Source organism: Patiria miniata, unplaced genomic scaffold (genome assembly GCF_015706575.1).
Source record: "Patiria miniata isolate m_02_andy unplaced genomic scaffold, ASM1570657v1 HiC_scaffold_3, whole genome shotgun sequence".
NCBI classification, from domain to species: Eukaryota; Metazoa; Echinodermata; class Asteroidea; order Valvatida; family Asterinidae; genus Patiria; species Patiria miniata.
In genome coordinates, this window is record NW_024037069.1 from 9469928 (window position 1) to 9482534 (window position 12607).

The following is a 12607-nucleotide window of genomic DNA, read 5'->3' on the forward strand; positions in this document are numbered from 1 at the left end:
AATAAAAAAATCGTTATGTATTGAAATAAGGATCTTATAGTCTAGGCGATATTTAAAAAAATGTTACATGGAGAGGAATTTTTGGGTAGACGTTTGTGACATAGCTACATGTATTTCATCTAATTTTGGGGTGCTGAATCCGAAAATGATGGCTACCAAGCAGGATTTTGTGGAAATATGCCTAATTTGCATAAATCTTGAATAACTGTCAAGTAATATTTTGGTTCCCATATTTGGGTATACTTTTTATTATATGCTTTAGAAAATGTTATTGAAGTAAGGGTACTTACACTTCCTTACTTCAACAACATTTTCTAAAGCAATAAGTGACTGAATGATTATGAGGGCATACATGTAGTAACGATCCAAAATGGCTACCATTAAACCCTAAAATTGCGCGCATTTACTTTGTCTCCAGATATCATCAAGTAGTCTTGTCAAACCTCAGGAACTTCAAATTCACCATGTTGCTTACTGGTACAGTTACCCTTTTAAAATCTTATGGAAATTGACGTGAACAATGATGTACCATCTTGATATTTAGCCCAGCAAACAAAAACGGGGGGACAAAAATGAGGTGTCCGTAAATTGGGCTCAAACGTAGGTGAAGGGTTGCCTAATGTGGGAGACTTGAACAAGTTCAAGGACATTCCCAAAACTACTGGTGAGAAAATGTTTTGATGTTGACATAATTGTTGTTAGCAACAGTAATCTTTTATTTTGGGGGATTTCCTTGAAGTTGTTCAAGTCCCCCACCTTAGGCAACCCTTCGCCTAATTTTTAGCCAAATTTAGCGGACACCTCATTTTCCCCCCGTTTTCTTTTTTGGCCTAAATATCAAGATGTTTTGAGCAGTTTTCTGCCACTAGATGTTTACAAACTTCCTGCAGATTACCTGTATGTAATATTTCAAAGTTGACCCTCGTTTGTTTTGATATGTTCAAATGATAGGCCCATGTGTCTTCTTGTTTGATGTTACAGTAAAGGTGGTATATGTGTAACACCAATTAACTGTGCACGGCTTTCGCAAAATCAAAACCTAAACACCATCCATGTCAAAATACATTCTTCTTGTTGCTCAGCAACAAAGTGAGTAACTTCAGCCAATGACACAATTGAATGAACATGGGGAAATAAATGAACAGAGGGCCCCACGACACTTCAATCATTCCAATAATCAATCAGTCAAGCAAAATGGCGTTGACTGGAATAATATACATGCTAGCCACGTACAGCCAGGTCATTTTTCAAGCAAACACTGTGAATTCTCAAATTTAGTCAACCCACAAAAGCAGTATCAAGCAGTCCTTCTGATTTGAAATTACAGGTGGGTGAAAAAGGCACACCTTGATTTTTCTAGGCGTGTGTTTTTTTCTACATGTGTGATTTTCTAGGTCTGTGATCTGTGGTCCAGGGAAATTCAGGCGTGCAGTTATTCACACTTCTCAGGAAGCTTTTAGGTGTTCGCACGCCTCAAATCAGAAGGACTGTATCGGTTACACCTCTATGTTCCGACACCCCTATGTTCCAACTGCACATATTCCTATTCCTAACCCTAACCCTAACCCTAACCGGGAGTAACACAATCTAGGTTGTCGGAACATAGGGGTGTCGGAACATAGAGCAGTCACCACTGTATCAAGTGACATAAAAAGTAACAGTTACCTGTAGTCAGTCCTGCTATATGTAGGCTGGGAGCTCTTAAAAACAGTCACTTGACTTATTTTGACTGAAAGGACAACTCCACATACACAGAGTGTGCATGTCTTAAAGTCTGCAGAGTAGGGTTAATGTTCAACTTTAATGTTCTCAAACTGGAATCTACAGAAAATGACATTCGTGTACATGAATGGGAAAAGCAAATTAAATGAAAGGTGGGCAACATTGCATGTCATTAATCATTCATAAATACCCGAGACACAAAATAAACACACCCCCATCATCCCTTCCAATCAACAGAGGAATCATGTCACGCGTCTATCTGAGAACAAGAGGCTAGCTAACAACTGTGGAGCGTGCGGACCTCAATTCATTTATTTATTTTGGCAAAAACAAACAAACATACAATGGTATAAAAAAAAACGAATGTATTTCATGTAAATACAAAGCCAACGATAACCCGAAAAGCTGTTCAATCATTTCAGTCAGGCAGTTGGCAGGGAGAAAAGACACATCATGACCAAACACTCTCTCCAGCAGTGAGATTTTTTCATTTGCTCTGCACATGAACCAATCTGTGGAACTTTGGAACCTCCTAGCTTGACTTAATTCAGGGTTCTCTGGAACTGTGCACGTACTGGACTACAGATGGATTGGTTGGAGCTTTGTAAGAATGTTGAACTTTCAAGGAAGCTGTGGTGAAAGAAATATCCAGCATGGGAGCCGGTATAACGTCAGGTGAGTGCAGTGAACAAGATGTTGTCAATATCAGTCAGGAGGAGGTTTCTGACAGGTTTTATACTCCAACGGACACTGTCATCATAACCATTATCATGCCGATAATCTGGTGTCTTGGTGTCGTCGGTAACTTAACTTTCCTTTTGGTCATGTTCCGTGTTCCCAAACTGAGAACAGATACTTTCAGATACCTTGCACACTTGGCGCTAGCTGATCTTCTCTATTTGAGTCTGTCCTGTGTGTTAAATATTTGGAGACATACTGCCTCTATCGTTGTGAATCACGATCCTTTCGTGAATTCTGCACAGTGCATTAGCTTTTTCATCGTCCTTAAAACAGGGTATTTTGCATCCACGGCACAAGTTACTATGGTGTCTTTTGAGAGATATCTCACCCTGTGCTATCCCATTAAGCATCGCATAATCCGTGGACGAAGACGAACCTACCGAATGATTGCAATCTGTTGGCTGGCTGGCTTGCTGGTTGCCATTACAGCAACACCTCTGGAAGCAAGACTAAGAACTGTTTGTCTGAATTGGCCAGACGGTGAAACATACAAGAATTACCCTTCAAGCAAGGCAAGCTGTGCCCCCGTAGCACCATGGGCAAACGACTACATTGAACAAGTACTGGCTGTTCCTTGGCTTATTTCAATGGTAGCCAATATCTACATGTACCTGCGGATCATAAAAACACTCCACAAACGCAGCGGTAGAGATGGCATCGCCAGTAACGACCCCAACGCTATCCAAATCCGAAACCAAGTGGCGAAAATGCTGATTGTTAATGGCGCGGTGTTCTTCTTATGCAGACACCGTTTCAGATCTTCAGCCTCACTTCATGGATCTGCAACCTAGCTAAGATTCCTAATCCTTTAATAGCTGAGGCAGGAGGAGATTACAAATGGATATATCTCATTCCTCAGTACATCAATGCAATTATTAATCCCTTGATCTACGCTGCCATGACCACAGCTTACCGTGAAGCGTTCAGAGAGGTGTTTTGCTGCAAAAAACAACCCCAGCAGCAAACTACCCCACCTCTCAAAAGAAGTGCACCAGACCAGAGAAATGCTACAGCAGCAATCTCAGCCAGGGATGACAACACTGTAATGTTTGAAACCAGACTCTGAAGTGTATTTACTGATGAGAGAGGAAACACACTATTACTTTTATTACTATCACTTTCATCTAGTGTTTATGTTCAGCTGCCTGTATCACTTAGATTGCTTTGAGGCCGGTCCATGCATCGATGCCGGCAAGTCAACGCTGTCTCCGTCTACAATGTTTTTGTGAACCTTCTATTTCTCCAGGGAGAATGTTACTTTGACCCATTAGCACGTTCTCCATGTACAGTATATTGTATTACATTGTATTACATTGTATTTATACGGGCGCTATAGGGAATAATAGGCAGGGCAGTTTTTGGCGCTAACAGTGACCAATGGGTCCAGGAAACTGTTACGAGTGCGTAATGCCCAAAGTTTTACTTGTAACAGTGGTAAAAAAACAAAACCTGTTTTAATAGTGCATCGTTATGTACAGTCTCAAGCTTCTTCATGCAATTGTGGGTTCTGCGGGGGAGCCAATACAATTGTCAGCGATTTCCATTAATACGTAATTTCAATCGTCCGTAACATTGTTGTTGCTGCTGCCTTCGGTTTGGGCCATTTTCTGCGTCCAGGCCCCTAGCTGATTCTAAACATACTTATTTTAAAGTGGCCAAGCATATATTTAATCCCTTATGCTAGGGTTCGACCTTAGCGGTGGTCCGCTGGCCAAATGCCAGTTGAATTGCCGGCGGACCAGCTGAAACACCTTGCCAAGTGGTCCGGCTGGCCAGCTGAAAAAATCTGTGTCAAAAAAATGCTTGTTGTATTTATTTGGTTTCTTACTTACATTCGCTATTTTTTTTTCAAAAGAAACCTCCGTTATTTTTACAAATTCGCTTCGCGATATGACTACTTCGCAACTCGATGTCACGGTGACTATAATCATGCGCGTAAACCCAGCTCAATGCAGCGATGACTGGTTCCCGCCGCGCCAATTTAGAAGACATGATGAAAATGTGGTAACTAGTCTGTGCATGGCTATGCGATCGATAGCGCTAGCCCGGCTAGGCATTGTGCAGGCACGTGCTCTGTCAACTGGTCGGATTCGACATCGTAAAAATGCCAAGAAAACACCAATGGAGAAAGAACACTTTTGCAAGTTAATTTACAGAATTGATCTAGCTTGTCTATGTATGTATTTTCTGTGTTCAAGAGTTCATTTTGAGATCGCACTACTCGTATTTGTGCCGTGTGTTTCTTGAAAGTTTTGACCGTAAAAACGGGTCTGTCGGCCCATGGTGGGCCGCTCGCCACACACGCACACATCACACACCTCGGAGTTTTGGCCAGCTCCCTGCGTTTTGACTAGCGTTGTGCATATGGTGCGAACGACCTGAATTTTCCATTATTTTTTGAAATTATCGAACGTAAATATATTGACAATAATTAAAGGTAGGTTTTATTCACTTTTTGTTGCCATTTTGTGTATAGCTTTCGTAGTGCAATGGAAATCAGGCTATAACTTCGCATTATTAAAACTGAATACCCCATTCAATCTGCATAAAAAAATTGGAAAAAAAAAAAAAAGAATTTCCGACCGACCGACCCTAGTTTTGAAAGGCATGTAATCGGAAGCAGAACTATTTTTTTTGGCCTAATTAAGGTAGGTTTTATTCACTTTTTGTGGCCATCATTTTGTGTATGGCTTTCGTAGTGCAATGAAAATAAATCAGGCTAAAACTTCGCATATTGAGGCCTAATTGAATACCCCATTCAATCTGCATAAAAAAAATTGGCCAAAAAACCCCAAAAATTCCGACCGACCGACCCTATTTTTAAAAGGCATGTAATCTGAGGCAGAACTATATTTTTTATTTGCGGCCTCAGATCATGGAGGAAGAAAATAGACCTCTATTGCTCAGGTGACATGATGACATGGGTGTTGACTATAGTCTAATTATGACTTATGTGCAACTGATTAACTGGTGGGTACACGCTGTACTATAAGACGGACCAGTCAAAAACCTGGCGGACCAGTCAAAATTCTAGCCAACTGGTCCGGCTGGCCAGTCAAAAAAAAAGTTAAGGGCAACCCCTGCTTATTCACTTTTGAGCACAGTTGCTTCAAGTAAAGATTCTGAAGTTGTGTGTGTTTAGTTACAAAAAGCCAGATTTTGGTATGTCGTATTTGTGTTTCAATCAAAAGCTGATGTGATTGTACAAATACATGTAATAACATTTTCACACTACGCATTTGATGATACTGGCACTAAAAAATATATAATTATTTATGCTTGCTATAAATGTAATGGTTCAACTGTATTCTACTGCATATTTAATGTAACAATTAGCGATAGCCTCATAATGCATTAGTTTGTGTAACTAAAAAAACGTAAGACAATCTTACTTGGATGAACTTATTTGGGCACAAATGGCTCTTTGCTGAATAGATTATCATAAAACGGAGCAAACATAGCTGTCCTTGCTTAATAATAGTGAAAATTGGAACACTTGTATAACTTCAGAAAAAAACAGCCTATGCATATGTTGCTAATCTAGAACCGAAGCAGATCGCCGTTTGCTGAACCTAGATGTTCTAAACAGGGAATTACCGGCATAACTAACTTTCAATTCGTAGTCGAACACAAACAGTTTCCTAGCAATGTGTTGATTGTTCAGATGTAAAGCAGACTGCTGTTTGCTGAAGGTAGATGTTACAAACAAGCAACTGCCTGTACATTGTCCAACTTATTTTAAATCCCAAACAGCCACACACAAAATAGCCTCCTACCTGCATGTTGTCCATCCAGAACCAAAGTATACTGCCATTTGCTGAAGCGATATTTTAAACCCCAAAAAAGGCTGCCTGCACAAATGGCATTTAAATCAAATGTAGCCAAACATGAAACAGCCTCCTACCTGAATGATGACCATCTAGATCCAAAGCAGACTGCTGTTTGCTTGCCATCAACGCCGCTTTGTTGCTTGTCTTACTGCGATCGAGACTTTTACTCCGCCGTGGTGAGCGTTTGAGACTGTTAGTTTTTTGTGAGGACAGCTGAGCTAAGAGTTCGTTGACTCCCCGGAAACTGGACATGTAATCATCTGCTTCTAAAACAATGAAAAAACAGATGGTAATGTGTTCAGGTATTAAGAAAAATTAACGACCTCCAATGTATATTTGTTCAGCCGGGCACATCAATTTTTATACAAATTCATAATCTAAAGCCTACGTAATTCCTGTTAATGAACCCTTTAACTATATAAGGAGACATTTTTTGACATTTCAATTTCTCCCTAATGCCACAACTCCTATTTACACACGATTTAGATGCAAAATATTAATATCCATATAGGCTAGAACGACTGCTCGTGGTCCAAAACATAAATATACCAAAATTTGTGGGGGCAGGAAAAGGGAAAAGTAGGGTTAGGGGTCTTTTAAGTTGGAAACATTTTGTGCACAATCCTATGGGAAGGCTCCCTTAAGGTACCATTTGCCGTGATGTAAATAACTTTAGCTATTAAATATTACAGCGTATTTGTGAAAAGTTAGTAATATTTCCAAAATTTCTTTCACCAAAAATGAAATAAATAATCAAGAAGTGTTGTAATTGAGCCCAACACAAGTCTGGTTCTTCTCAGCTCCAAAACTCTGTGTGTCACTTCACACAACAAATCCCTACGACATACCCTCACGCTGCACACACTGGAATCGGATCAGGGGCACAAAGTTATGGAACTACTAAGCACAGGAAAAAATTGCTTAGCGCAAAATCGGTTACCGGCCAAAATACCATGCAATGTACACTGCATGGCACAGGTTCTCCGCTACGTTATGTTTTGTTTTGTTTGACTTGCTTATCATAAGGTCGAGTAAAAAAAAATAAAGTAGTTTCTCGTCTGGCCTTTTTTTTTGTAAATGAAAGAGATGGGTGCTTCCCCCCCCCAAGATGGTGTATTTTCCATGATGATAATATGGATTCTTAAATTTTATTGACTATTTTGCTGATACAAAATTGTGTCCAAAGAAGCCATAACCCTTTACGTTTACTTTATTTCTCGGAATAAACAGTAAAAACCAACACATACAAATTAAAAGACAACTACAGAAAACATAAAGAACCCAAGAGCTCCCGAAGGATTGCCCAAAAGAGGCACAGTCTCTGTCGAGGGGGCTCTGTGAACTTCGAGGGTCTTACCTTCCCCCATGAAGGGACACCCAGGGAAGACGGCCCTCTGCAGCAAGACGTAGAGCGTAGTGCTGACCAGACGCTGGTAGTTGTGCGAGTTGGCAGAGTTCTTTCTGCGGAGCGTGTCCTCGATCTGCGGTGCGATGGCGTGGTTCCAAGACAAGCAAAACCATCTGAGAAAAAAATACCACATAATGACACAAATTAAGGTTAATTTCCAGGTATTTGTCCCCCGAATCCATCCCAACTGTAGCAACCCCCCTTGGTACATTCTTTTTTCCCGAACTTTAAAAGGCTATCAAGCCCTAGCACCCAAATAAACACGTTTGCGTTTTTAACAGAAGTTCACCAAGATTTTTAACTGAACAATCCACCACCCTTACCTGAATACCGAGTTGGGCCCTTCTGAGTCCACAGGGCACGCCCGAAAGTGCCTAGGGCCCAGCACAGTGTGCTTGAGCTTGAGCCGCAGGAAACAGTCGTTGAGTCGCTGCCAGACGTTGCAGATCCACTCCATGGCCCGGTAGGCCGGGTCCTCGGCTGCGGGGAGCCGGCCGCCGGCACGGCTGATGAGACGTCGTAGTAGGTAGCGGGGTAAGGTGCTGGCCACCGGTTCCCTGTCGTGGTGGAGGTGGACCCAACGGAAACAGTGCTGGGTGGATAGATCCAAGCCGGAGCTGTACATAGGAAGAATAAAAAAAGGGGGAAATAACCAAAAGTGGTTAAAATACAATGGCATTATGCATGTTACTTAGTAGGTTGAAAAATGTTCATCTGATGCAAAAATTCATGAATGACCACAGGATAGACTTGTCACGACATATATTTTAACCCTAACTCCCTAGGCCTGTTTGCTAGGATGTAGCCTCAATCCTGCAAAATCCTCCAATTGGCCTCATGGAAAAATAGCATATAGCCTCAATCCTGCAAATTCCTCCGTTATTTCTTGAATATGGTAAATGGAGGGGTGACCACTGCCTGAATCCTGCAAAATCCTCCGGCTATGACTGTCAATAGGCTGAGGCAGAGGCAGTGACATCCTGGAGCAGTGCGGAGGATGTCAAGTATAATCAAGGACTAAATTAATGCACGGCTGAGCATAAACAACACAAGGTCCGGCCCAAGACCTTGACACAGTGCGTACTCCGAAATCAGCAACGCAAATTTGCCATGTAACCTCAATCCTGCAAATTCCTCCAATTTGCAAAAAGGATTTTGGAGGATTCAGGGCGGTTAGGGTTAAGAATCATTATCAAAAGACATTTTGAGATCTCTCGAGCATTTTGAAAAATAATCAAATTGAACATGTAACTACTACAACTTACAATTAATGTACAATTTAAATAAATGTAGGTACAGACAGCCTGTAGAAAATGGCAAAATGCATTCAATTTTTTAGTTTACTAATGGTGACCATTGTACAACGTCTGAATAAATCCCTGTCATCTGATTGGTGGGTCATTGATCAAATGTCATTGAATTATTCGTCCCAACCAACGACGCAGCCGTACCGCCAAAACAGAAGATCTATTCCGCAGTAAATAGAAGTTCCATTTCGTGGTCAAACTACTGGTGCCTCCGACCAATCAAATGACAGGATTTATTCAGGTGTTGTATAGAACAAATAATGAATATTTCAAATAATGAATAATTTCATACTGTAACAGACGAACTGTAAACTGTACATAAACAATGTAATAAAGAACAGCTTAGATGTGATGTGGTATGTCAAAATCAGGCACATTTGGGCAATAAATCAATTTTGAGTTATAGCAATATTGCTAAAATATAGACCTTGCTCTTTTCAAACGCAGCTTTTTCTTTTGAAATGGGATATTCCAAAGCAAAGTAATTAAATTATGAATTCGGTCTATCCAAAATGTCAAAAAAAATTAGAAATAGGCCTTTAAAGTTCAAGTTGAGTGAAAAAAATGTGATGCGATCAAGCTACATGAGTCGTTTGTCAACCCTGGTCAAAAAAAAATTTATTACAGATTTCAAAAAAGCACAATCTCAGCATTACTGCTGTGAAAACCGCATGCTGATACCATCTTTAGTTCAAAAAATTATGGAAGTCGGAACACCAAGAGATGTGATGAAGTGATGTGATGAAGTGTTCCTATTTTGGCCTGTATCTCCACATAAAAATTCCAGACAAACAACTCATTTAGCTTGATCGCATCACAAATACTTTGACGATGAAATATCTGTTTGAAACTCTCACAGAACATTTTAAACTGGAGTAGCATCACAATTTTCAAAACATCTCAAAATTGCTGAAAATCATTCGTAGCTTTGCCCAATTCTTCCTGGTTTTGGCAAAGTGACATTCCACGCCACAAATGTTTGATTCCATCTAAGGCAATTAATTCCATACAGGATGGGTTTTATACCTGCTTTTGTCCATGGTGCCAATCACGATACACTCAGGATGAAGGTGGAATTGCCCACTCCCTTGCAGGGGTGACAGTGCGATGGGTTGCTGTGAGCCTCTATGCTCTAGTCCCTTCAGCAGGTCTGACAACACCCCGGCAGAGTGGACTTGTCCAGGTTGTCTAGTACTAGGATTGGTATTGCTTTGGGTGTTGCGATGTCAGAGGTTTGGATAAAAACACCTGAAACACAGAATACACAACAATAAAAAATATTTTATCCATTCTAAGGTTAAATCATCAGTGATGCATGTAAAAAACAAATCAGTCAATGATGCATGATGAAAAAAAATGATAAAATATTTGATGGGACTACTTCTGTGCAGTTTACAGACCAAATAATTTGACGTGAAGGCAAATATGTATGCAATCTTGTGATGTCACAACAACTTCTTTGCGACGCAAATTACAATGTAGCACAAGTTGAGCATATTTCAAGTTAGGCATATTTCACTATTTTAAGGGTTTCCACAGCTTCAACTGGCCTTAAAGCATAAAACAAACAAGTGAAATGAACATGTTAAAATCTCTTTCAAATTGTGACATTTAGACAACTGGTGAGTTGTCATTTTAAAACATATTCCACATTGTTGGTCTCACATTTATACTTAAAGACATCTGGGAAAACCAGATAATGAATAAGTTGAATTTAAGGAGGTATTTTTACTTACCATTGTTGCATAGTAACTTGGTGAGTTCTTGCTGAGTTAGCTTGGAATGTAGTGAGATGTGGTTGATCGTGCTCTTGACGTTCAGTTGCTGCTGTTTGTTCTTTTGGAAGAAAACAAAAGTATCAAGCTAAAGCTTTCACACGGTTGTAGAATGCTAAGAGCGTTATAGACGTCCCGCCATAATATGTCACATTTTGCTGACAAATGTTGGATTTAGTGGACAGCTGATGCAGACTTTAAACAGAGAAAAGCGTACTGCTCTAATATTACTGAAGGTTCTTTTTGACAAATCCAATAAGAAATTTGTGAAGATGTTACTCACAAATTAGTGACGTTTCACTGCTAAGCTAGCAGCTTCTTCAGACTGGCAAATTATCAACTTCAGACTAGTTGCCAGTCTGAAGAAGCTGCTAGCCTAGCAGTGAAACGTCACTAATTTGTGAGTAACATCCTCACAAATTTCTTATTGGATTTGTCAAAAAGAACCTTCAGTAATATTCTGACATACAATCCAGATGCACTTATTCAAAGAGCATACTGCTCTATTCTGTTTTGAGATCACATTAAAGGTACAATGTAGGTGGGTTTAAACATGTTGATGTTACACAATTTAACGTGGAGAAAAGCATGAGAAAGTTGATTGCGTGCTGTTTAGAGGTTGGGGGTGGAGCAAGTCAGTTTTGGGGCTTATCTTGACATACATTATCTTGACGTTACCTTGACATACTCTGCAAGCCGCGATACTAACAGTGTCTTGCCAGTGCCAGATGGGCCATAGAATACAACACTCTTGTACTGCTCAATCTGGAAAACAAAACAAACATTTAACACTCTTCACTCATCATAGTCCAACAATGAATAACACGACTGGCTCCCTGCTAGGCTTGGGCAATGCCAGGTCAGAATCGAATAGGATTTAACTAATTCCTACGTTGGAATCAGAATCGTGATTTGCGGGTCTTTAGAAATCAAGCCCAGGAGTTACAATTCAGTTCTCCCTCTAACCCTGCTGAATCCAACAGGATCCAACTACATCATAAACCCGTTGGAGCCTGTTGGATTGAGCAGTAAACCCCTGGTACAAATTTACACATATTCAGAGTCGGATTCTGTTGGGTACTGATAAATAACGCCAAGTTGGACTCTGTTGGATCCAGCAGACAACTAAAAATTAGGCACAATTGGATTGTGTGGGATTGAGCAGGAAGAAACCATTGGACTCTGTTGGATTTAGCAGGGTAGTCCTGAGGAACCCTTAAGGGGTTAGGGTTATTAAAACAAGTTTTTGTGACTCGACTTGTCCCTATTTGTGGCAAATTATAATTTGTACCAGAAATAACTCTGTTTAATGACACTGTAATAGTGATTCAATACTGTCTGGGTTTGCAGCATTGGCATACACAGGTTGATGGCTTCTGACTAGCGCCCCTTGAACAAGGATGTACATTAGCAAATTGGGGAAACTGCCAACCTAGGGCTGGACAGCTCCGTTGGTAAAGCACCGGAACGGCAATCCGGAGGTCACAGGTTCAAACCCTTCTCCAGTCAATGTCATTATTTAACTTTGAAGAAATTCATTTAAAAAGTTTGGTGTTCACTGCCCTTACCAATCGGACATAATTTTGCAGGATGGTCGTCGGGATGAGCGTCTCGTAGGCAATCTGGTCCAGTCGTCCGACGTCAATACCACAGAGATGGACCGTGACCTCAGGGGTCAAGCCAAACATCTCATAAGGCTGCATGGTCTGTGGACCCTCACCCGGTGACCACTGCAAGTTACCTACACAAAATAAGGAAGTAATTCTATGATTCTCTGCTGGAAAAAAAAAAAAATCTGACTAGCAATACTTATACTGTTAAAGG

General features: G+C 40.5%; 1 protein-coding gene across 1 annotated transcript in view; it reads right to left on the bottom strand.

Annotated features, from left to right (window-relative positions):
- The window catches only part of LOC119738061 (cortactin-binding protein 2-like), an 85135-nt gene that overhangs the window by 11860 nt on the left and 60668 nt on the right, over positions 1-12607 (bottom strand). The window contains 8 exon segments of the mRNA XM_038212787.1: positions 6368-6559; positions 7651-7814; positions 8025-8318; positions 10035-10167; positions 10170-10256; positions 10745-10844; positions 11462-11548; positions 12352-12524. Coding sequence (XP_038068715.1) covers positions 6368-6559; positions 7651-7814; positions 8025-8318; positions 10035-10167; positions 10170-10256; positions 10745-10844; positions 11462-11548; positions 12352-12524 — 1230 coding nt within the window.